The 25,116-nt window shown below is 50.8% G+C and overlaps 1 protein-coding gene across 3 annotated transcripts in view; it reads right to left on the bottom strand.

Annotated features, from left to right (window-relative positions):
- The window catches only part of Ttc7a (tetratricopeptide repeat domain 7A), a 104,480-nt gene extending 80,753 nt beyond the window's left edge, over nt 1-23,727 (bottom strand). For 2 of the 3 annotated variants that reach the window (XM_005354709.3, XM_005354710.3), the window contains exons 1-3: nt 23,266-23,727; nt 15,063-15,226; nt 11,982-12,150 (exon numbers count right to left, since the gene is read on the bottom strand). In XM_005354709.3, the coding sequence (XP_005354766.1) occupies nt 11,982-12,150; nt 15,063-15,226; nt 23,266-23,452 (520 nt within the window). In that variant the 5' untranslated portion in view covers nt 23,453-23,727. Of the gene's footprint in view, nt 1-10,459; nt 10,518-11,981; nt 12,151-15,062; nt 15,227-23,265 lie in introns of those variants that run through there. The other variant, XM_026782943.1, reaches the window with a different exon arrangement.
- Nucleotides 23,728-25,116: the final 1,389 nt, after the last annotated feature.

The raw sequence follows: 25,116 nt of genomic DNA, 5'->3' as shown, positions 1-25,116 counted from the left end.
GCATTCTTAGACTGTTGGGGGTTCGGGAGAGAGAAAGCCCACATAGAATAATGATCAGACATAAGTGCAGATTCCAAAACAGTGTTGGGATGGCCAGGACGCCACCTTCTCTGAAGCTCCACCGCCTAGAAAAGTCCATGTACGAGCCAACATCCATCCACCCACATACGCTCTTTTTTCCTTTCTTTGCTTTGTCAAAGTCGCTTTACTGAACCATGTCTGCTGCCTGCAGCTAACACAGACCTGACTAGAGAATGCCGCCCCCGGGACTTGGGTTTCTCAATGGGCAGAACCAGTGTGTCTCTCCTCTCCATGCCCCACGTTACCTTGTGTGTACCCAAGACAACTTACTCATGGGAAGGGTCGAGAACACAGTTCTCTAAGCCTCCACCCACTTCTCTAAGCTGCATCTCTCCAGTGGGTGGCCACAGTGGCCTACCTGTGGTCTCGCTTCACTCTACCCCAAACTGCTTCCAAGGGGACCTTTCCAAAGTCCCCAGGGGTGCTTCCTGCTACAGAGGAGGTCTAAACTAGGGTTGCTTCACCGGATGTCCGTCACGAGCTATCCGGATCACCTTTCCAACATCTTATCTTACTCTACCTGCTTCTTCCACCCCAACTTCCTGCTCCCAACTGCGGGCAATGCTTCCCACCTGGATTTCACCACCCCACCAAGTCCATGAAGCTACTGATCATCCTCTGACCTACCGAATGCCACCTCCTCTATGAGGTTCTTCCAGACAAACCAACTATTCTCTCCTCTCGGTCGTGGCTTATACTTCTCATGTCTCACTGTTTCTTATCCTCATTCTTCATATGATCTCCCAAATAGACGGTAGTAGGCTCTTCCTAGCACCAGTTTAATGGTGTTCAACTGTCCTCCACCTGACACACAGTAGGCCCAGACAAGCACAGGCTGTCTGGGTGGGAAAAGAAGCCAATCGTGGCCCACAAAGTACAAAGTGCTCTGCAAATACAAGGAAAGAAATTAGCATTGTTTTTCTTGGCTACAATATCAGCACATACAGATTCAGTGACCTCGCTCTCTTGCCAGGCTGGGGTGTGACCACGTCCAAAGGCCAGGAACCTCAGCCTGGGGGAAGGTAGGCACAGAATATGAAGGCCATTGCTCAACACAAAGACCCAATCACCCAGGCCACGAGTGTCAACATGGTGTCTGCCAAGTGACTCACTATGGAGAGCAGAAAGATCTTCACTGCAGGACCAGGGAGGAGGAACAGAAAAAGGAGGCAGGAGGCAGGCTCCATGACCTCTCCTTCAGCTGGCCCAGACCTCCTTCCCAGGTGTGCTGCATGCCACCATGCAAGAAGGTAGGACAAGAACAAATTGTTCAAGAAGGCCAGCCCAGAAGACTAAGTGCAGGTGACAGGAGCCGGCCAACTCCATGAGGCACAGAGTGGATCTGCTCCAAGGCAGCAGCCGTGTGGCACCAGGAGATGAGCTATAGTGGACTCCCTTTTGCACACTTCCTGCTCAGGCTGCTGAAGTCTCCCATGATCTGGCTGCTGTAAAGGTGAATTGGGGACACTGGTATAGGGCCTCCACCTTCCTCCCTGTGCTACAATTGTCCCCACTGCCTACCTCCCCATCCCCCATCCCTACCCCCAGGGCAAAGCTTACCACTATGCTTTTCCAAGATACTAAGCCCACTGTTTCTAGTAAGCGCAAAGCAAAACTACCTCCTCCTCGAGACCCTCTGTAATATTTTTAGTATTGATGGTCAAGGTGATAATGTTATCCACAACTCTGAGCATATCTGTGGAAAGGATTTTCTGGACTGGGTAAATGGAGGTAGAAAGACCCACCCCAAATGTTGGCAAGACATTTGGGGTGGGTCTTCTATGGGCTGTGGTTACAGAACAGCCTGGGAGTGTAATGTGACCAGCAATGCCTTCCTTCCCTTGTCATCATGGATTTCTGCTCAGACCTTAAGCTGGAATAGGTTCTTCCTTCCTTGAGTTGCTGTTGTCAAGGCTCTGTCTCAGCACTGAGGGAAGTCGCTAACACCCTCTCCCTCTGACTCAGCAGAGAATGTTAGCTGCATTTCCGCTTTGTGTTTCTTTTTTCTGGGTGGCTCTGGGGATGAAACCCAGACAGGCACACTCTAGGCAAGAGCACTACCAATGCTGTAAATTACCAGCCCTGTATCTCCTGCTCATATACTTTTATTCTGGGTTGTCACCGTGTTATTCCTGATGAGCAGCGCCAGGCAGGCTCAGTTAGTGCCTGGCAGGGAGAGGGTCAGCCCTCCATTACAACAAACAAACAAACAAAAAGCTCTTGATGAACCCACTCACAAACTGTGACAGAACCCTGAGGCTTTGTCAGCCAGCCTAATCTATTTGGTGAGTTCCAGACTGTCCCCCACCTGACACTATTTGGTGAGTTTGGGACCCTGTCTCAAAAGACGCTAACTGGCCTCGAGGAAAAAGACCCAAGACTGTCCTCTGGCATGCACATGCATCTGCAGAACACATATGTGTAGTCATGAAATACACGCGTGCACACAAACACAGACACACATGGATATACGCAAACACACAGAATAACGTCTTATAAGTTATAATATTCAAATGAAGCAAGCCATCCAAAAGTACACACTATATGATTTCACTTATATGACAGTCACCATATTAGCGAAAGAGAACCAAGGGTCACCTGGGAGATGGTGGTGAGGGTCAGCTGGGAAGGATGCTGGGAAACCTTCTAGGGTGGAGGAACTGTTCTACTTACAGCATGTTGGCTATGTGGGTATTCAGACTAGTTCAAATCATCAAATTATACACTTACTATCTATATGAGCTCACAAATAGGAAATTTTGTTTGAAAATAAGGAGATGATGTCCTTTTTAAAAAGAAATATAAGGTAGAAGTTAAGCAGATGTGCTCATTGAGGTGATTGATCTTCTACAGGATACCTTTCTTTCTTTTTATTTATTTGTATTTTATGTGTATGTGGGTTTTGCTTGTGTGTGTGTGTGTGTGTGTGTGTGTGTGTGTGTGTGTGTGTGTGTGTGTCTGTACATCATGTGTGTGCCTGGTATCCAGGGACACCAGAAGAGGGTGTTGAATCCCTTGGAACTGGAGTTAGAGATGGTTGAGAACCACCATGTGGTTGCTGGGAATTGAACCTGGGTCCTCTGGATGAGGAGTCAGTGCACTTCCACTGAGCCATCTCCCTCCAGCTCCTGTAAGATAACTTTCAACATGCTTAAGACCAATAAGGTTCCCAGAGCCAGAAATCCTGGGATCTAACGGCTAAGAAGGCCTACTTCCCGTCCACCGTGTTTGGAAACTCACATCAACCCTAAGAGTTCCCTCCTCCCGATGAGTCCTTCTACACAACAGCACAGCACCAGGTCCAGGGGGAGACAAGCAGCTCTTGAGTCCACCCCAGAGGTTCCTGGTGGCTGTGAACCAACCCTGTGGTCTAGGCAGGAAGCCAGCAGTTCCCTGGCACTGCTTCCTGTGCCCCCTGGCCGATGGGGACTTTCTCTGAAAACAACATCAGCAAGCCAAGGAGCCTCTTTCAAAGGAACTCATGAGCTCCACATTTTCCAGGTCCAGCCCTGGCCTTAGCACCAGGCTGGTTGCAACGCCTTCAGTCTGAGATGAATCATTATATCCCTGTAGCAGGCCTTCCAAAAAGCCCCACCCTTGGAGCCTCGAAGCCTTGGGCCCTGGATACAGAAGTGGAGTCCAGAGCAAAGGAGGCTTCCTTTGCTAAGAAACTTCCTCTCCAAAAAGGTAACATTCTCTAGTCAACCACTCTGCCGGTGAAAGGGCACCACAGCATGTACAGAGGACGTTTGATCTTGGGTTTACCAAGCATGGGCACCCTGAGTGGCTGCGGAGAAGAAAAGAAACCCGATTTATTCTTTAACCTGAAGGTCAGGTGGGCAATGGTTGTCACAGATCATACTCAAAAGTGGGCAACTTCTGGGCAGTGGTGGCCCACACCTTTATTCCCAATCCTTTGGGAGGTAGAGGGAAGTGGATCTCTGTGAGTTCGAGGCCAGCCTGATCTACAAGGTGAGTTCTGGGGCAGCAAGAGCTGTTACACAGAGAAACCCTGTCTTGAAAAAACAAAAATAAACGAACAAAATCAACAAAAAAAGTGGGCAACGGTGGGACTATGAAATGGAAGTAAATAGTATGGAGCACCTTGCTAGCAGGTGGTATTACCAACTCCAGGATCCATGGGCAAACTCAAAAGAACTGAAATCTGGGTCTTGAAAAAAATTTTATATATCCAGATTCACAGTTCTATTATTTATGACAGCCCCAACAGGGAAATACTCCAAGTTTCCATCGACAGATGATTGTACAATTTTATCAGCTGGACACAAAATGATACATATACCCGGGTGGTGGCGGTGTACACCTTTAGTCCATGCACTTGGAAGGCAAAGGCAGGTAGATCTGTTAGCTCAAAGCCAGTCTGCTCTACCAAGCGAGTTCCAGGGCTACACGCAGAGAAACAAGGAAACAATCAAGATAAATACTATGCAATTCTAATAAAGTGAATTCAAATTCATAGACTACAAAAATAAAAGGCTGATCACCAGAGGTGGGAGTGTGGAGGGGTGGAGGGGGAAAAGGAGGAAGTATTGTGAGTGGTACATAGTTTCAGGTTTACAAGAGAGAGTTCTGGAGACAATTACACAGCGCCATGTGACCAATGTGAAAATGCATGCTTTGTGTTTTCATTGGTTTTTTTGAGACAGGGTCTCTGTAGTTCAAACTCTGTCTTGCTATGCAGCTGAGAATGGCCTCAAACCCTTGATCCCCTTGCCTCTCCCACCTAAATGCTGGCATTACAAAAGTATACCACCATGCTCAGCTCTGGGATTGTTATGATATATATGAACCTATGTATCTCTAATATTGGGGATTAAACCCACATATATGTGTGTATACACATGTGTTTTAACACAATTTTTACATTGTCTTTTGGTCTCAGGTATCCCAGGCTAGCCTAAAGGATAACCATAAACTTCTTCTGGTTCTTCTGGGTCTACCTTCGAAGTGCTGAGAATACAAGGATGTGCCACCAGCCTAGTCTTATGTGGTGCTGGGGAACAAACCCAAGCCTTTGTATATGCCAGGCAGGTAACCATTCTACCAACATCCCCAGCCCTAACATCATTTTTTAAAAGATTTATTTATTTTTATTTTTTGTATATGTTTTGCCTGCATGTAGTAAGTGCATGCCTGGTGCCTATGGAAACCAGAAGAGGGCATCCGATCCCCTGAGACCGGAGCTCCAGGTGGTGGTGAGTCACCGTGTGCGTGCTCAGAACAGACTCAAGGTCCTCTGTAAGAGCAGCAAACGCTCTCAACCACTGAGCCATCTCTCCGGCTTCTCATAAAATAGTTTTAAAATAATTTTCAGACTGGGTCTCTGTGTTGCCTAAATTGGCAAATCCCCTGCCTCAGCCTCCCCAGCAGCTGGGATTGCAGGTAAACATCATTGCACCTTGCAAAATATTAGCTTTTAACAGTAGATGTCAATGCATAGCTTATGGAGTTATAATGAAATGAGACTGGAAGGATATGTCTCAAAATATTTAAGGAGACCAAGGTCCTAGTCTAAACAGAAACAGGGGCTTACTGATAAAGACCAGCTCACAGAAAAACCATGCTAAGTAAACAAATAGAATATTATAAAGTGCTTTGCTATGATGCTCACAATGTCCTCCTAGTAAACACAATTTTCTCCAGGCCCACAGGTCAGAGATCTAACTCAGGGAGAACAAATTCATTCCAAGACCTTTAGGTATAAGTGCCAGAATCGAGACGGGATGCTGGTCCTCTGGCTTTAACTCTCTGCCTAGCTCAGACTCTCCCGTCTTCCTTTGCTCTTGGCATCCACCAAGGCTCTCCAAAGCCCAGGCTCTTCTCTCATCTGTCACTGGAGCATCTGATGGCTGAGTTACAGCTGTCTACCCTGCTGGTAGGGTAGACACAAGTGTGCAAGCTGCCTTCTCAAATACACGCCCTAAGCCCTAACTACACCCACACCCTCAACTACTTCCAAGGGAAGGCTTCGTGGACAGAGGAGAGGGGCTCTAGGCTGTGTGTGACAAGCGCCCCACAGGCTTGTGTGTTTGAACACTTTCCAAAAGCTGGTCGTGCCATCAGAAGGTGTGGAACCTTTGCCAAAGGAGGTCTAGGTGCCAGACACAAATCACTAGGGCTGAGCCTCGGGGATTCTAGCCTAGTCAACTCTAGCCTAGCTCTCTCAGCTCCAGTGTGACAAGCAAGCTCTGTGCCATGGACCAAGCTGCTCTGCCACATTGTCCCTTCTGTGACAGAGGACAAGGCACACATCTCCTTTAGGTTGCTTCTGTGGGGCTACCAGGACACAACACAGGAAAACCACATGCTTTCTGCCTCCCCAGCCCAAGACCGCCTTCCTGCGGGGCCATCTTGCCTTAACTGCCACAGCACCAGAAGATAAATCTCTACCGTTTGTGGTCTTCTCACCCAGCTGGCATTCAGTGTAAGCTTGGTGAACTGGCAGTGAACACACCCAACCTTGTCCTGAGATGCCTCCTCTCTAGTTGGAAGACAGCCTCTCATTCTGAGGCCCACAACCTGGGGCCCAGGTAGCAGCATACGGGGTGCATCCCTTCCTCACAAGCCAGACAGCCTACACCTTGGGAAAGGAGCCAAAGCCAACACCTAATTCCTGCCATACCAGGGCAAAATACAGCCAAACAAAAACCTGTTATGCTACCATAGCCTGGCCCAGGAGCTCCTGGTGCTCTTTTATTTTTAAAAAAGTTGAATAAGCCATTAAAAAACAACAGAATATTTTAGGATTGCCCTGGCAGGAAGTGAATAGAAACCACCTTCCCACACCTAACACCCCGAGGAGGAAAAGGCTTAGGCAGCAGAGCCGCTCAATTTCCCTCTCCCAGAGTTAACTAGATGTGAACAAAGGTCACATTTCTTCAGAGCCCACAAGCTGGTCTTCCCAAAGCTGGGCAGGAAAGATGAAACCAGCTTGGTTGAAACAGAGGGCAGCTCTGGTCCTGAAGGACCCCTACCCCCTACCCCAATTCCATCAAGGATGGAGCCACAATGGTTCCAAATTAAGAAGCAATAACTAGGTCTGGAAGGCTCCAGGGGATGCCTGGAGACGCAGGGGTCTCTGTGTCATCGGCACACTGAATGTACCAGAGAAATGGACGGCACAGGGACGGGGAGAAGGAAGCTGCACACAATGGCCCTCTGAACTAGATGTTGTAGTCTGGTGCCAACGACTTCAGGCTCAAGATGTTGAGAACAGGTCTTAAAGCAACTTGGAGTTGGTCCAAACCTCAGGGTTTAGACCCACAGAAAAGAGGGTAGCTTGTTACTCTGGGCCCACAGAGGTCCTAGACCCAGACCTTTGAAGGGCGAAGAGGCTATGGAACACTTCATAGTGCTGCAACCCAGGGTCAAAACTCTAGGACACTGCCAGCTCTCAGTTCCCAATGCCCTCTCAGTGGGGCACCTGACCCCACCCAGAAGTCTCATCTCTCCTATGCTCTTCCACTCCTATATTTCCTATACTCCTATACAGGGTGTGATCCTCCCCACTTCCCTGGGCTTTATTCTTCTGCTAAGCCAGCAATGGTTTGCTCCAGGCTCAGGTCACTTTCCAAGCTGACTGGAAAAGGTTCTCCAATCAGGTAGGGCCCATCACTTCCCTCTCTCACAGTGGCTCAGGTGTACTGGTACTCCTTGAGTATATGGGATGAGGCCAAAGCTGGAGTCAGAGAGCTGGGCTCACATCCTGCCCCTGCTGCTCATGGTGTGACCTGGCAGGAGTCACAGCAGCCTGGGCTCCAGGGCTCTTCCCTCAATGCCTTTTAACTACTTTGGTACCAGCACTCTGCTCTCCCTCTGAAAAGTCATTCCTATCAAGCAGGCCATAAGATCAGATAATGTCACCCCTGGACCATGCCAGCGTTATTGCTGTGGCTCATCATAATGGTTCACCAAATGGCAGCTTGGCTGAGCCAAGGAATGGAGGAGCTGTAAGGATGTTGCCAACTCTCCGCTGAAAAACTGGAATTCCAGAGACATAGCCTCAGCTCCGGAATTGAAAAGCATCCCCTTATCTGCAGGTGAGAGCTTGGAGCCGTGGGGCCCCCTAGTCCCACCTACAGCTTAGCTGTTTAACTGAGGGCTGAAGGCTGAGGGAAGTCCCAAGGCCTGCAGACCCCTCAGGGTCTGAAAGAGATCCAAGTGCTTTGAGAAACATAGTCTGTGGCTCAGGTTCCTCATCCACAGAGCCTACGCCAATTGTCAAAGGCAATGACCAAGAGTTCTAGGGAGTCCCAAAGTCACAGACAAGGCCTCCACCAGTAGAGACCATAAGGCCATCTGAAGTACTCCCCTCAGCAGCAGCCCGTTCTTCACAAACCGTCCCCTTAAATGTCCAGAAGGCTGAGAGTCAGGCCAGAGCCCTCACCCTCCTGGAATGCCACCAAACAAGAGGACCACTTGGCCGGTCCTTATTGTTTCTAAATGAAACAATACCTGAGATGGACAATACCCCCTTTTACCCTTAGAGAAGTTGAATGGTCATGTATTTCCCATCCTACAGACACATACATATTACACATGATGCCCTTTGAACAACAGAAACCTGAGATGACTATAGGCAGCCCTCTCTCAAGGTACCCAGTGAGGTTTAAGGTCAGCCCCTCTGCCTCCCTAGAAACAAGAGCCCCAGTCCGAAAGGAAGTGTACCTTATGTCCTAGATGCTCTGAGGGTCACACTGCCAAGTCCCTCTGCTCTGAATAGGAACACGGTGAGTTGGGTATGCTTTCCGTCATTGAGGAGGGGTTAGAGAGATCAGAAGCCTGTCCTGAACCCCAGAAGAACAGCTGCTCATACTTGATCTCATCAGGTCTGTCAGGCTGGTGAGTTCAGGCTCCCCTCTAACACAGCAGCTCTATGCTCTCCCTCCAGTCCACGTGTGCACTGGGTAGCCTAGCACCAAATGGAACTCCCACAAAAGGGTTATAGAGCTGTCGTCATGGGCTCTGCAAATGGCCCAGTGATAAAGGACTTCCTGCACAAACATAAAGACCAAAGTTTGGGGCTGGAGAGATGGCTCAGAGGTTAAGAGCACTGACTGCTCTTCCCAGAGGTCCTGAGTTCAATTCCCAGCAACTACATGGTGGCTCACAGCCATCTATAATAAGATCTGGTGTCTGCTTCTGGTATGCAGGCATACATGGAAGGAAGGTTGTATACATAACAAATAAATAAATATACATATGTTGTATACATAATAAATAAATAAATTTTTTTAAAAAGACCAAAGTTTGGATCTCCAGAACCCACAGAAATGTTGGGTTGGCACATTAGCCTGCCTGCAATCCCCAACTCAGATGGTGGGGCCAGGACCCTCAGGGCAAGCTCTGAGAGACCTTACCTCCATGAATAGGGCAGAAGAACAATTGGGGATGATTCCCAACACCAACTCCAGAGCCCCACATACATGCATACACACACATGCATTGAAGATCCACATATCCACACACACACATACATCCACACATACATGCATACAACACACACAAACATACATCCACACATACATGCATACAACACACACAAACATGAGTAGACTAAAATGGAAAAGGGAAAAGGAAGTTATAGTACGACAGCCAGACGTTCTGGAACTGGGTCAGGCTGGCTCATTCAGAGGCCACCCAGAATGAGAAAGAAGCTGGCAGGCCTCTGGGGTACAGAGGGTGCTAGTCCCAACAGACGCTAACTCAGGTACTGGGTAAATGGCTTTCCTTCCTCAGTTTCCTTATCTATAACACAAGGATTTGGTCTAACTCTCTTCTGCCTAGACTTCTGAGGACTACATCAGAGGTTGTCTATGAGGTCTGGCTGCCTAGGTTCAAATACTGTGCTGTGAGCTCTGGCAGGAGCCACCAGCTCCAGCCCCAGCTACTCAACTAGAACATGGGAAGAAGAAAGCACAGACCCAGGGGTCTGCAGACTCAGGTGAGGTCATACCTGACTTGGAGTGAGGATGCAATGGCTATTAGTACAATTCTCAGTGAGTTCAGGGCTCTTGCTGTCACTACTCAAATGAAGTCAGTCCAACCACCAGAACTTCCCATTTCCTTGTGCGCCCTCTGGGTGAAGAGACCCCCCCCCCCCAGATCCCACAGATTTGGTGAAGCTATAGCAGACACACACTGATGGCCTTGTGCATGGTCTCGAGCACACACAGGCTCAGGCAAATCCCAACATGCCAAGCAGCAGGTGTGGTCACTGCAACAGGACAAGCAGAGAGGAGTCAGGGGGGACAAGCAGAGAGGAGTCAGGCAAGGGGCAGGGGTGGGACACATGCAGTCGCTGAGGGATGGGGAGCCTGCAACTGAGCAGCCCACACGAGCAATGCCGGATCCTTACCTCCCTGGCAGGACCTCTGACCACCAGGACTGTGTTCCCCCAAGAAGCTGGAGGCATGCTGGAGAGAGGAGAGAGCAGGACACAGAGAGCAATGTGTACTGAGCAAGGCTGATAGGAGGAAAGACTGAAAAGGAGACCCAAGAGAGGACGTTCAGTTCAGGACTTCCACAGCTGAGGTGCTTCCCAAGTAACCCCCAAGACCTGAGCACCAAAAACTGACCACTTCCCAAGACTGGCCAGTGCTCCAGGCACAGAGGGAGGTGAGCAAGCAGAGGGCGAAGACCCTTACAGTCTGCGCCATACCATGTGGGCACTTGCCCTCCAGCCTGCCTGCCCAGGGAGACCAACGTGGTAGGCTTCCTAGGATGATGGAAAGGACTCGGGGACCTCAGGGCCCCTCCAGCCAGAGTCCAGGTCATCTCCATAGTTACAGTTGCTTCTGTGAGGACCCACAGCCCACAGAGAAGTGTGTCTGTGTCGGAACAGGGAGGGAACGCACGTTTTCCAATGCCAGCATCACAGACAGGAGGCTCTGGTCCTCACTCCATCTGGGTAACTTTGGGCAAGGTACTTTTCTTCTCTAGGCCTCAGTTTCCCCATACAGAAAGAGGGTAACACATACTCGACTAGTGCCAGGTTCCAAATCCCATTAGGAATACAGGTGGCTTATCTAGACTTTTCTCTGAGGGTTGATTTTACCGGAATAGAGCAATGTCCAAACGTCTCAGAATTTCAGCAAGTCTGGGAGGAGGGGATTTCACTGCCACTGAGGCTAACAGCAGGCACAGAATGGGCTGTGTGTGTGTGCTCTGTGTGTGCGTGCGTGTGTGCGCGTGTGCTCTGTGTGTGTGCATGTGTGCGTGTGTGTGTGCGCGTGTGCTCTGTGTGTGTGCGCGTGTGCTCTGTGTGTGTGTATGCGGAGATCAACACAGCTAGGAACCAGTCCCCTTCACGAAATTCCTCTCACTGATCCTGTGCCCCTGAGTTTCTTCTTGAGTGTTCTTTGCCCTGGAAGGGTTGAGAGCTCCTCCAGGACAGGAAGTCTTTATCCCTGGATCTTGGCAGCCCCTCTCTGCTCACAACAGGGGCCCCACACCTGGGGAGTGACAGATCCCAGCAGTGTCAGTCACTAGAGCAGGCCTGACAAGAGCTGGCATGCCCTTTAAGGTTTTCTTGACCTAGTTATATAACTCAGCCGGTCATGAGAACACTGGGAGGGCTGCTATCGCAACCTCCCTTTGCAAATAAGTCAGCAGAAGCCCAGAAAGGTGAAGAGGCAGTTTGCCCAAGGGCATTCAGTTTGGTAACACACAGTTGTCAACAAAGCCCAGGTGAGAACCTGAGTCCACAGTGTTGAGATCCAGGCTGTCCTGAAAGGGAGCGTGTAGCTGGGGCCTGGGTTAACATCTGGCTGGACATGAGCTTGCAGGTCCACCCTCATCACACCGTCCACTGCCCTGTGCTGCTGCCTGCTCTAGACACCTGGGTGGTGGGGGAGGTCCAAACAGCTGTGCACAACTACCTTTGATGACAAACGCCTCTGACAACAACCGCATCTGATACAGGGGCTTGTTCTCCACGGATATGTCATCAATCCCGGCCCGCGCATACATGCTGATGGCGTCCCGGTATGAGCCCTCGACGTAATGCAGCTTGCCCAGGATCAACATGGCCTCACACATGTACTGTGGCTGCAAGTACAAAGACAGTTAGCAAGTCCCTGCTCCAAAGTTTCCACCATGCCCATCCTCCTGGGTACCTAGGATGAAGATACTCCTCCCCTATTGAGCCGTAAACCATGAACTGCCTAAGACCCTCTCCTTGCTCCTCCGGGAGTCTTCCGTGATGCCTGTGGCCCCCTGCCTGTGGCCCCCCTGCCTCCACAGCTGAGTCCACTGCCTGCACTGTGGCTTTAAATGCAATGCTTATGACATATAGCTTCGTATGTGTGTGTTTGTGTCCTGACTTCAAGCAGCTGCAGAACTGGGCCCTGTCACCTCTCTCTTGAAGCCCCCACAAGGCTTTGATCTAGTTTGGCTCCTCAGGAATTCAGTACTTATTCTGAATACTCAGGGGAAGGGAATGAGCCAAATTAAATGTGTGCATGCAGGTATGCTTGTGTGTGTGTGTGTGTGTGTGTGTGTGTGTGTGTGTGTGTGTGTGGTGAAATTAGAGAAATTAGGTGAAAGCTTTAGAAAGAGCCCACAAGGACTCTGAAGTTGGCACCTACACCCCTGCAGCAGAACTTTTAGAAGGGGGACAAGGCACATTAGCAGCATGGGACCGAGGACCAGAGGTGAAGTGAAGGCCGGCTGGGTCACCATCTTCATCTTAGCAATAGTAGGGTTAAGTGAAGAACCCGGGAGGCCCAAAATACCTACTCCAAACCTGCTTTCTGCAGTGCTGCTTACATGCAAGTCTCCACCCACTCTGAGGACCCTTAAGGCCTCCTTAGGGACTCAGCTGGTCCGCTCGGCCCTGGCCAAGAGCCCTAGCAGAGGATGTGCTCACTGTCACTTCAGCTAGTACTGCTGAGGAGAGAGGCTGAGCTGGTCTGGTTGGGCCATAGTCTGGAGCTCTAAACTCTAGCCTTAGATGTGAGTCTACTTTACTCTGAAGATTTTCACCTCCTAACAGCGCTCGCACTGGGCGGTGGTGGTGTACGCCTTTAGGCCCAGCACTTGGGAGGTAGAGGCAGGTGGATCTCTATGAGTTCAAGGCCATCCTGGTCTACAAAGCAAGTTCCAGGACAGGCTCCAAAGATACAGAGAAACCCCTGTCTCCAGGGGGAAAAAAAAAGAGCCTAGCGCCTTGTGCCTTGTGCCTAACCGGCCTTTTCAACCAGGCTCTGGCCATTGCCCTTGGCACAAGGGCACTCTGGAGATGAAGTTCTGGTTCCAACCCCTAACCTCTCCCGCTGGCATGAGGGTGATTTCCCAGTCTACAAGTGGGTAGGTAGGTCAAGGTATCTTGATCCGAAGGTGAGCCCCCACCAGTCTCACCATCATCCTCCCTTGGAGAGACCAAGAAAGAGACGCAGGATGAGGCAAAGCCAAGCCCCATGGAAGCCAACTGCTCCATCTCCACTCATCTCTCTGGTTTTGGAGAATCCCATTCCTTCATTGTCTTCGCCTAAAACTCACAACCTTTCCCATGCCTGTCCACATTGTCATCTACCCCCTCGGCCCCACCTCCCCCTAGAGATGCCCCCAGCTCCCAGGAAGTTCCCTTCTGTTAAGTTCCCACAATGCCTCGCACCACCCTGAGGAGCCCTGCCCTATCTCCTCTTCTCTCTGACCACTTTTTTTTAAAAAGCCATTTGTTAGTTTCCCCAAGAGGCCACCCATTTCCCCAGTCAGGGTCACAACAGGTGACACATCCCCAGAGGGATCCAGTCCACAGTGCTTCTGAGCTGTGTGGCGTCTTTGCCCTTCCATGTGGTGGTCTGAAGTTATAGGTTCAGTTCTCTCTACTCAGCCCAATCTACCTTGTGAGTGAAGGAGAGATAATGACACCCGTTCCCCGCTTCCCATCCTAGGAAGCCAGGACATTAACAGGGCATAGTGTAGAACACAGCTCTGAACTGCCCCTGAGAGAAGAGCAAGATAAATACAGGCCATGAGCAGTGATTACAATCACACTCAGAAGGACACATCCTGGGCATGATGAGTGGGGTGTGGCAGCTGGTGGACCCCTGTGAACTAATGACAGTTTACAACATGGCATCCACTAAGTTGGGGATGGGGGGAACAACACAGTGGATGATCCCTAAAATGAAATGTTTGCTATTTTAAAAGCTGCTCCTGGGGCCAAGAAGTATATCCATCCCGACCTTCATTGTCAGGGCGTCTCTCTCTCTCTCTCTGACAGAGCAAAGGTAAACTATAGTTCTATTGCTACATTGTGATTTTTTTCCTAATGTCTTTGCTTAGCAATATTAAAAGTCAGCTACCCCAACTCCGAATTTGAAGTGTTCTTGGTCTGTCAACCTAACCAGTCAGAATCCCAGGTGCTGGCCAAGTGGAAAGCTGCCTATAAGACATCCTCGGCTTAAGATAAAGATTCCTGTGCTAAATAGGTCTTTAGTCCCCTGTCCTGTCTCTGCCTCATGTCCCTGTACCCTCGCAAAAAGCCCAATGGGAAAGAATGGATGAGAAAGTATTTCACTCTGAGACTGAAGCCCTGTAGAAGTCTTCCTCCAATCAGTCCAAGTCTTCTATTCTTTGGGAGTCAGCCCCAGGGCTTGAGATGTCACAGCAGCAGGAGCCGTATTTGCTAAGCGACCACCTTTCCCAGGTCACAGAAGTGGGGTTAATGGCATTCCACTGTAAAGAGTACCTGGGAAGCCTTGATGAAATGCTGCAGTTCCTGAGCCCAGGGGATAGCAGAAGTTAGCATGGTGGCTAATGTTCACTCATCTCCACAGAAGTGGGCTAGCTGGGACTTCAAGGACCGCCCAGATTGTAAGGTCGAGATGACAGGAGGTACCTCAGAACTGCCTGCCCCTTCTCTTCTACATCAGAGGACTCCACCTGAGCACACCTGCTGCCTAGATACCCCAGCCCCACCCTGACCTTTGGAGCAAGATAGCCTGGAGACTCACCGGCAGCCTCCCATTGTTCAGGACGCTGCTCAGATGATCTTTGGCTTCGGTTAGCCTGGGCTCATTCTTCTCCAGAAAAGGGATGGAGTCTTTTATTTTGTTGTGGTTATCCTTCAAACACTGCTCCAGAAGGGCCTCTGCTAGCAACAGCTTCCCAAAGTCATCTGGAAAACAGGACAAGGATCCTTGAACACGCATCGTAGACATCCTGGGCCCCTAACTGCCCCTACCCAGCACATGAAAGGCTCAGGTCTGTAAAATGAAAGATGCATTTCCCACGAACCTACATAATCTTTGAGGCCTGTGGGGAGTTCTAAGCCAGTCTGGGTGACAGAGCAGGAATCAATCTAAAGAAAAAAGCACCCGGCTAAACCATGGAAGAGGGAACTTAACAACACATTTCACTCTCCTAGTTCCTGGGGTCGAGTACAGTTGATCTGCCCCATCTTTAGTGACTTTAGTTAGCGTGGCATGGGATGACCTAGCAGCCAGAGCAAAGAGTGAACGTTTGATTGAAAGTGAGACCCCAGCCCTCTAACACCCCTCTATCCAAGGAGTCCGGGATGAATGATTGGAAGCCTCACTCCAGCCCCTGGCCTGGGAGTTGTGTTGGTCCAACTCCAACTCCCAACCTGCCAAGCCCTGGCCCGTCCCCCAGGGAGGTCAGAACCACTCCCACAGGCTCACTCCCACAGGCTATTTAGGCTCAAGTGGGGGGGGGGCGTGGGTTTTGGGTTTTGGGTTTGCACGGCTCCTCTCCCTGCCATGCTGTCTTGGTCCACCAGAGAGGGCCACATTTATTAAACACGGGCATCTTAATTCGGTCTAATCTGGTTTGACTGGAGTTCTTTGCATTGGCAGAGCGGCTTTTAAGATTAAACCAAACAGCGACTGCCGTTTGTAGTTTCTTGCGCAGCAGGGCAGGTCACTGAACATGTCCAGCTCTTTCCAAAAGTTCTCTCGCACAGGCGCTCACCTGCACACCTCATAACCTGGCAAGTAGCTTTAGACTACTTGCTTCCCCCTACCGCAGTAAAATCCCCAGTCTTGTCCTGGCTGCATGTGACAGAGGGACACATACACACTCACAGTCACACACACTCACACACACACTCACTCACACACACATACTCACACACTCACACACACTCTCACATACACACACTCACACTCACACAGGGGAGCCAGAAGTCTCGTGTGCAAAGCTTCAAGTCCAACAGCCTGGAGGGGCTGTGCTCACGGCCTGCCCATCACCCAGGATGAGAAACTACGCTATGGAAGTGCATAACAAATGCCTGTCTGGTGAATCAGACCCCAGCTCTCGGGAGAGGAAGCCAACAGACACAGAGCTACAGCTGTCACCCTACTCTGTCCTGAGAATAACGGCCTTTGCTCAGTCTCCCTCTCTGAAAGACAGAGCACCCTGACCCAAATCTCAGCCACACAGTCCCATGAGGCTTTTGCCCCAGGGAGGCTTCATCAGACCCTTTGCTACCAACCTCGAGATTTTAAAAATTAGCATTTTGAGGACTTGCCTATAAAAGTACCCCTTTCAAACTACCATCCATTGCTAAGGGAGCATAAATTGAAGAACCTTCTAGAAGGGGCAACTTGGCAACATCCTACAGATGTTTGCATATGTAAAACAACCTACTCCTAATTCCTCATTCAGTAGCACTTACACTAGCAAAAAACGTAGACAGGCTGTATGTCCATCAATGGGTGGCTAATTAAAATTCTCTACGTCCATAAAAGGGACATCTTTCATCTACAAAAAAAAAAAAAAAAGACCCAGGATGCTTTGCATGTACAACTGTGGAAGAAACTTAAACTGCTAACAAAGCAGAGTGGGGAAGAGGCAGGCAGACCTCTGAGTTTGAGGTCACCCTGGTCTACACAGTTAATTCAAGACCAGCCAGAGTTACATGGTGAGCCCCTGGTCTTGAAGAAACAAGCAGAGTGAGCAGATCATGGGAGTGACACCAGCATTAGCTCTCTGCAAGTTTCAGGCTTGCCTAGCGCGTACCAAGCCAGCTAGACAAAAAAGAAGGAAGGAAAAAAGCAGTGCACACAATAGTGCCCGGCAGTCATAAGCCACTGTATATTCTCCATGCAAGTGATAGAAACACATGCGCGCGCGCAAACACACACACACACACACACACACACACACACACACACGCCAGAAAAACTTGGGAACAGGCTGGAGACGCAGTGGGCTTTCCACTCTTGTGCACCTTTGGTTTGAACTAAGTGAATACACTACCTACTCAAAAATAAAATTTAAATCAACCCAGGGCTGAAAGGCGTCCTTCATTTTCAAATCTCAGCCCCAGAGAGAGGCGGACTTCTAGCAAGGATGCAGGTTGCTTAGGGCTCTGCCCTCCTGTGTAAAACCCACAGCAGGGTTCCAAGCTAGCTCAGGGGAATTGTGTCCCTTGGCAGGCTCCTTCTGTGAGAGGGTCCCGCCCCTCAGGAGCCTCTCCACCCTGTGACGTTTAACTCCCCAGCCCCTTCTGCAGCTCACCTAGTCCTTCCAGAGTTCCTGACCCCTCATCTTGACACCTTTCCTGCCAAAAGAAACTTGCTTCGCTCCAGGAAGGCACCCCTTTCCACAAATGAGAGCGCCCTCAGAAGCTGTGCCGCCCAGGGTGGTGTGCACCAGCACAGGTCTCAGCTTGTGACAACCCCACCACCCCCACGTGGGCAAAAACTTGAGTGCACGTGCAGAAACCAGCCAAAGCACTGTTGAATTGACTAAATGCGATGATTAAAAAAAAAAAAAATCAGAAAGGGTGAAAAACTCAAATTTTTTTTCTATCATTTTTGTAGGGCCTGGGTCTTCTGTGGTTTTTTTGGGGGGGGGGAGGAATCCTAGCAGATAAAAACCAAAAACTCTCCCCTCTAAAAAGTGTTAGAGCACTGCCCTAAACTCTGAAGGAAGAGGACTGTGAAGGAACACTATTGTTTGTGGTGGGCCTACGAAGTGACAGTCATTTTATCATGGGTTTCATTTAACCTGCACAGCCCTAAAAGTGGATATATGCAGTTTTTGTTCGCATTGTAACCAACAACACAACACAGGCAAATATGAATGCCTCTCCTGCACCTCAGAGCAGAGATCTAATAAAAAGAAACAAAGCAAACAAACAAACATTTACTTAATGTAGGTGAGGGGTGGTAGTCACAGGCTGGGGTGCCCATTGGCCATGTCTGGCTTACAGAGGTCAGAGGACAGCCTGTAAGGAGTCCACTGAGTTTCGCTTTTCACCAGTGGGTACAGGACAGAAACTAGGCTTCACAGCAGGCACCTTGAGCCCCTGAGCTACCTTGCCAGCCTGATAGGTGAAACATAAAAAATAACCTGCAATCTTAGATGATTAAGCCGGGAGCTAACAGTAAATCCCACAGCAGGGGTGAGCGGCTCTCACTTTCCTCCAGGAGTAGTCAGCATTGTTTTTGTGTGTGGTACCGAAGGAGCTTCTGCCAGAGTCCACCTCCAGGCCCTCTGGTTTCCCAGGGAGGCTTGACTCCCTCCCAGTGCTCCCTCCCAGACTGTGGGTTTAGCAGACCCTCACCCAGCAGCTGTCAATCTTCGCTCACTTCCCCTTTCCTTAATCCCTCCCCTTCCTACAGTTCTTCACTGATAATTCTATGAAACTAAAGGGCACCTGGAAATCCCAAGTCCTCGATTTTCAGTTGTCAAGTAATAGTTTGGGTGAATACCCACACCACTGTCTTTCACAGGCAAAACCTGCTCCCGGTTCAGGCCTGGGGCAGAGAGGGTCCAGTTTCTCCTGTCAGGGCTGTGAAGTCTTCCTGACAGACCCATGGCACTCCCAACCCCACGCTTGCCCTTAGCAGAGGCAAGCAGGCCTCACTGAGTGGTCACCTCTCCTCCCGACCTGTTCTGAAAGCCTGCGGCAGCTACTCTCCTCTCAGGCCCCTGGATCTCTCAAGGGGCAGGTTCCAGCACTTCCCCCTGGAAGCTCCTGCCTCCTGCCTGGCCCTCACATTTGGCCCATTTGCAGCTAGGGAGTGTGAGTCAAGTCAGCCCCCTCTCTCCTCCAGGTCAGTCTGGGAAAGGAGTTTCTGTGGCTTCTATCCCAAAGGTTCACAGTGACTGAGAGGCCTTTCAAGCCCGGCTTTGGGAGGGCAAGGTGAGAAAGAACACCTGCTCAGACATTAAACTGTGTTTAAAACAACCTTCCCTCTTGAAGAAACAGATCATTCCGCTAAAAACCAGAACCAAAATGGGGGTTCTGAAAGACGATAATGGTATAGCAGTTATAGCTTTAATGGGTTCTTACTTCATAAATGCATACGGAATTAGTGAAGCGTGGGAGAGCAATGGGTGAGGAAAACAGTTGGTGAGGACCATCAAGATGGCTCAGCAAGTAAAGGCTCTTGCTATGGAGCCTAGCAGGGTGTTTGATCCCCAGGACCAGCATGGTGGGGGGGGGGACTGACTCCTGCAAGCTGTCCACTAACACACACACACACACACACACACACACACGCGCGCGCGCGCGCACGCACACACACATATGCACACACACGCACACGCACACACACACACATGCACGCACGCACACACAATCGCACACACACACTAGCACCAAATTAAAAATTTTAAAGAGTGTTCATGAGTTCAAAACCACTGAAGCCAGTTGCTAATAGGTGAGCTTCCTTCTTTTTTTCTAAATGTATTTTGTAAATGTCTCATAATAAAGTGTTAACAAAGTTAAAACACTGGATGACCTGATGACCCCCAAACCTAAACAGTGGAAGCAGAGAACTGGCTTCCTGCAAGCTGGTCTCTGCCTTCCACGTGAACGCTCTGGCTCACACACACCTGCCCCTCAAGTAAAATAAATAAAAGTAATGAAAAAAGTTATTGAAAAAAAATCAAATCAAAATACTGGACGGTTTTGTTTTCAGCGATCAGAGACCACATCGCGACAGGAGATACCCTGTAGTTTCCCTCTCTCTTGCTCACCGGATGTGAGTTTGAAGAACATACACAAAGGTAGTAACTACCTCCCCTTGGCAGGAGCAGGCGCCTCTGACAGGAAAAAGGCCTGAGGTTCTTCTGCTTGGGCATCTGCCCCTTCCCTCCTCACCTCCTGGTATCTAGATTCTGAGGTCACTCTAGTCTCTACAGAAAGCTCTAACACAGCAGGACCCCAGTAAAAGGGGACCTTTGGGGTTCAGCCACCCCTCCCTTAGTACCTTCTGCCCTTTTCCCCATTATGCCACCATCAGGTCACCAACTCAAAGAGTCTGGCAGTACAAGTGAGGTGTTTTTTTTTTTTGTTTGTTTGTTTGTTTGGTGTTTGGTTTTCAAGGCAGGGTTTCTCTGTAGCCCTAGCTGTCCTGGAACTACCTCTGTAGACCAGGCTAGCCTTGAATTCACAGAGGCCCACCTGCCTCTGCCCCCCGAATGCTGGGATTAAAGGTGTGCACCACCACCACCTGGTTTGACAGGTGAAATTTTAATACTCTTCTCGGATGCTGAGACTGCTCTGTGGTTGCAGGGAAGTCAGCTTTGGTTCCCAGTACCCACATGAGGCTGCTCACAGTGCCCGTAACCCCTTCTCCAGGCCTCCGTGGGCACTTCCACCCATGTCCACACAGCTGCATGGACATATACACATATTAAAATACACAAAATTAAGAATAAAGATTGACTCCCCCCCTTTTTTGGCAGGGTCTCACTATGTAGCCCAGGCTGATCTGAAACTCATAGAGATTCTTCTGCCTCTGCCCTCTTCCCATTGCTGAGATTAAAGATGTGTGCCATTACATTCACTAAATAAACAAATAAATAAAAATATGATCCTTTCTATGCTGCAGTTCAGGAAATTAGCACCAACACTATTCTCCCCGCAAACAGGTTCCCATTCTCTTGAGTAACTATGGAATCCAAAGAAAGAGAATGAAAACAGAGGTCAATCTAAAAATGTTCATGCTATTTGTTTTCCTTCCTTTTGCTGATGATGCACACATATGTGCACATGTGTGTAGGTTGGGATGTGTATCCCACAGGGCTGAGGAGAGGCCACCTGTGTTTACTGGTCAGTCTCCCTGCTGATATCAGTCAGTTCTCACGTTAAAGACAACTCAGCTTCAGACCCAACTCGACCACCAGTGCCAGCTGCAGGCAAGGACTCGTGCACGAGTGAACACAAGCTCTACCAATGTGCTCACGATGTGACCTCTTCACCTTGGCGGCCCCACATCAAAGATGAGGAGAAAACGCCTAACTTCCTCCGAGGGTTATTAGGAAGAATTAACTGCTGCTAAGCCTGTTTCCCAAAGGGGTTCTCTAACAGGTGGTCCGCTTAGTTGGGAAATGTGGTCCTTGGCCTTCACCTCACATTGGGGAGCACATTAGGATCCAAAAAGTCAAGCCGGGCGATGATGGCGCATGCCTTTAATCTCAGCACTCGGGAGGCAGAGGCTGGCGGACCTCTGAGTTTGAGGCCAGCCTGGTCTAAGAGAGCTAGTTCCAGGACAGGCCCCGAAGCTACAGAGAAACCCTGTCCCGAAAAACCAAAAAAACAAAAACCAAAAAGTCTTGGAAATTTGTGTTGCTCCTGGTTCCCATTGGTGCTGGGCATCAAACCCAGTGACTCTACCACACAGCTCTATCGGTAGCTTTGGGTTTTTTGTTTGTTTGTTTGTTTTGTTTTGTTTTGTTTTTGAGGAAGAATGTCACCAATACACACCCCTGAATGGTCTCAGACTAGAAACTGCCCTCGGCCTTTGCCTCCCTCCCGGGTGGCCAGCACTCTTCCTGCTGTTTGATTTTAAAGTCCACCTTTGAATCCATTCTTCCCTTTCCTTCCTCAGCCTTTTCCTCCTGGGATACTGATTAGCCAAGGGCTGAGCCTCTCTGAAATCTCTAGAGAACCACGTATCTTTAAAAGGAACTCCTCCTCAGGGTGGAAGAAGGCCCTGATTTCTGTCCCTGCAGAGCAAGCTCGGTGGAACCAACCTCTCTCAGATTCCCACACCTTCCTCAGGAACCAACACCTGTGGGAGTCCATCCTCACTCCCACCCTCACCAGCCCCACCAGAAGGGATTCCTGCAATTTTCCTGCTCAGCCTTGCTCAGACCTCTTGGCCTCTGGCAGATCCCTGCACGCAGCACTTTTCCTTGAGCAAACACCTTGCCCTTCCCAAACATCAGGCAGGGACCCTGGAAGGCCTGCCGCTTCTCTGAAGCCCTCTGCCCTTCTTCGGAGCTCCACAAACTAACCCATTACTGCGCACCATCCTGCCTCCTATCCACTCTGGGCGCTCTGCAAGGACAGGCATCTTGGAAGACAAAGCACAAATGGAAAGATGTACTCAGGATCTTGGGTTCAGATTTCACAGCCTGCTGCCTGAATGACGAAGTTATTTACCTGTAGAGTCTGGCAAACAGGAATAGTTATGAGGAGTGACGATTTGATTCAACTCCTGAGGACTTGTCTGATACACAGTAAGCAATGGCTTACTTATTCCTGCTATTATAGTCATCCCATCTCTCCCACAGAGGCGTCCTGGGCTGGGTGATTTTGGGAAACTCTTTATATCCAGACTTTATATCTGCTTCTTTCGGAAAAGGTAGATGTGTACACGCGGAGGGAGGAGGGCTCTGAGCAAGGCACCCGAAACAAGATCTGGGGCTGGAGGCTGGGTGGGGTTCTCCCTCCGCCCCATCAGGGTGCTTTCCCGCCCCAGCCCGAGAGCCCAGCCCAGCTAAACCAGCCCTACTGCTAAAGCCACTGCCAGGGCTGGATAGGGCCAGTGTTAGCCACTGCAGATGAAACTGAGGCTCACCGGACTCTTCTCCGACCTACCTAGGCACTCAACAAGCCTCGGTCGAAGTGGACAGAGCTCGATTCCCTACTTTATTTGAAGGGATAAGAGAAGGAGGAACAAACTCAGCATGAGGGAGTTTAGGCAGTTTAGGGTAGCAAGAGTCCCGTCCAATGCACTTCTCTGATACCTACAGAAACCTCCATTTTCACAGTAGGATTAGCTACACGACCTTAAAGGGCAGAAGCACAGCGTTTGGGATTTTCCTAACTGAATCGGCTGCGGGAAGGTAGCGCCCAGAGCCGCTCGGGACGGTCGGTTGAGCAGCGCTTCCTGAAGGAGGCGGTGCTTTTCGCCCACTCGCAGTCGGCGAACCTGCCCTTCTTTCACTCACCGGTGTCTAGAGAGCTGAACCTGCCGCTCGGGCTGCTTCGCCGGTTGCTACCGCCGCCGCCGGAAATGCCCAGCGTCTGCAGATGCCGGACCAGCTCGAACATGCGGTCCCAGTGGCCCTCAGCGCGGCAGCGCTCCACCTCGCTCTCCACCTTCAGGTGGGAGCCGTGCGCGCCCTTCGCAGCCATCTTCGTGCGGGAGCTGTCATGGGAGGTGCGACGGAGGACTGGAGACCAGGCCGGGGGCGGCGTCCAGGCTGGGGCACACTCTCCGGCAGAGTCAACTGGAGTGCAGACGGCATCCGGGGTCCCGGTGGCAGCGGGGGCCCGGGTGGCAGCCGGTGGTCTGCAACAGCAGCAGCGGCCGCAGCAACAAACGCACCGCCCGGAGCCTCCGGACTGGGGCTGCGACTGCGCGACCCCAGAGAGTCCAGCAGCAGCCTCCGCCGCTGCTGCAGCAGCTCCTGCCGCTGCTGCCGCCGCCGCTGCTGCAGCTGCTGCCACAGCCCCCGCCCCGAACCCGGGCGTCGCCAGCTGCGGAGCCTCCCGAGGCCGCGGCTCCACCCCCGAATGGGCGTGGCTATGCCCCGCCGGGCCGGGCGCGCGGGCGGCCAGCGAGGCCACAGCAGCCAGAGGCGTGCCGGGCGATCGCGGCCTGCCCTCCGCCGCGCCCCCGCCGCTGTCTGAGTGCTCACTTTAATGCTGCGGGGAGCCGGGGAGCCTGGGCGCCCGGGGGCGCCTCGCTCCCCGTTCCCTCCCCATCCCGTTGGGACTCTCGGCCTGGGGTCCTCCTCCCGGACCGCCCGGCTTTGTGTGGTGGCCCCGTCACCGCCACTGCCTCCGGCACGTCATAAATCCAAGGAGCGACGGACAGGACTACCCCAACCCCAAGCTCCTGGGGATCCCGGCTCGATGCAACGCGCCGTGCCCGCGGGGCTGGGGACAAACTGGCCGGGCCAAGTGCCTAGGCTGTTCGGACGCCCCCAGCTTGGAGAAGGCTTGCGTTTGTTTTAACTACGGGACTCCTCTTTCCACTGGACTCCTTACTCTAGGCGGCTGGGTTTAATCTGTTGCTCTGGGTTCTTAAACCAGCAGCTTTCTCACGTATTGCTACTTCATTTTGATGTCTAGAGACTGATCAGAGCTGCGGGGAGCGCCCGACTCCGCTCAGCTTGATTCAAGGCAAGCGGTGCCCAGAAGTTCATAGGACTCGGGGCGGGGCTTGGAGGGTGGAGCCAGGGCTAACCAGGCCTGATGGCTGGCTTCATCACCTTGCCCTCCTTGAGACTGGAGCTGTTAGTTTTGCATGGAAATTGAGGATGTCACTCAAACCACAGCCAACACCGAAAACCTCCAAAGCCCGTAGTTAAAATTAGTTGTGTGGCTCAGTCCGGAGATTTCCGAGGTTAAGAAAAACTTCTTAGTAAACTCCCAGAAGTTCGAAATTGATCGCTTCCTACCTCTCCGGAGTACTTCCCACTCCATGTCCTTCATTGTCAGGAAATTCACTACTTAAAGTTTCAGAACAGACTAAAGACTGGAAGGTTTTCTGGCTTATTGGAGCCCAGCCTCCCGACGTCCATCATCACAGGGCCCATCCCGACCCAAATCCCAGCTTCTCTGTGGATATCTTCCCTGGCATCTAAATGCAGCCCCTTCCTTCCTGGAAGGCAAGATTCCCCGCCCCTGCTCCTATGTGCAGCCCTGAGTACCTGTCGTAGAAAGCAGCTCTAGGTTTCACCGAGGAGGGAGGAGGCAGAGAGTGTGAAAGACTGACTTGGTTGGCCTGAGGACATAGTCAGTTTGCCCAGTCAGATTGTTCCCAGCAGTCACCCCTGGGGCAACAGTGAGCA

Source organism: Microtus ochrogaster, chromosome 16, assembly GCF_000317375.1.
Source record: "Microtus ochrogaster isolate Prairie Vole_2 chromosome 16, MicOch1.0, whole genome shotgun sequence".
Taxonomy (NCBI): domain Eukaryota; kingdom Metazoa; phylum Chordata; class Mammalia; order Rodentia; family Cricetidae; genus Microtus; species Microtus ochrogaster.
Note: the sequence above shows the minus strand (reverse complement) of the source record. Positions and strands in the feature narration are given on the sequence as shown.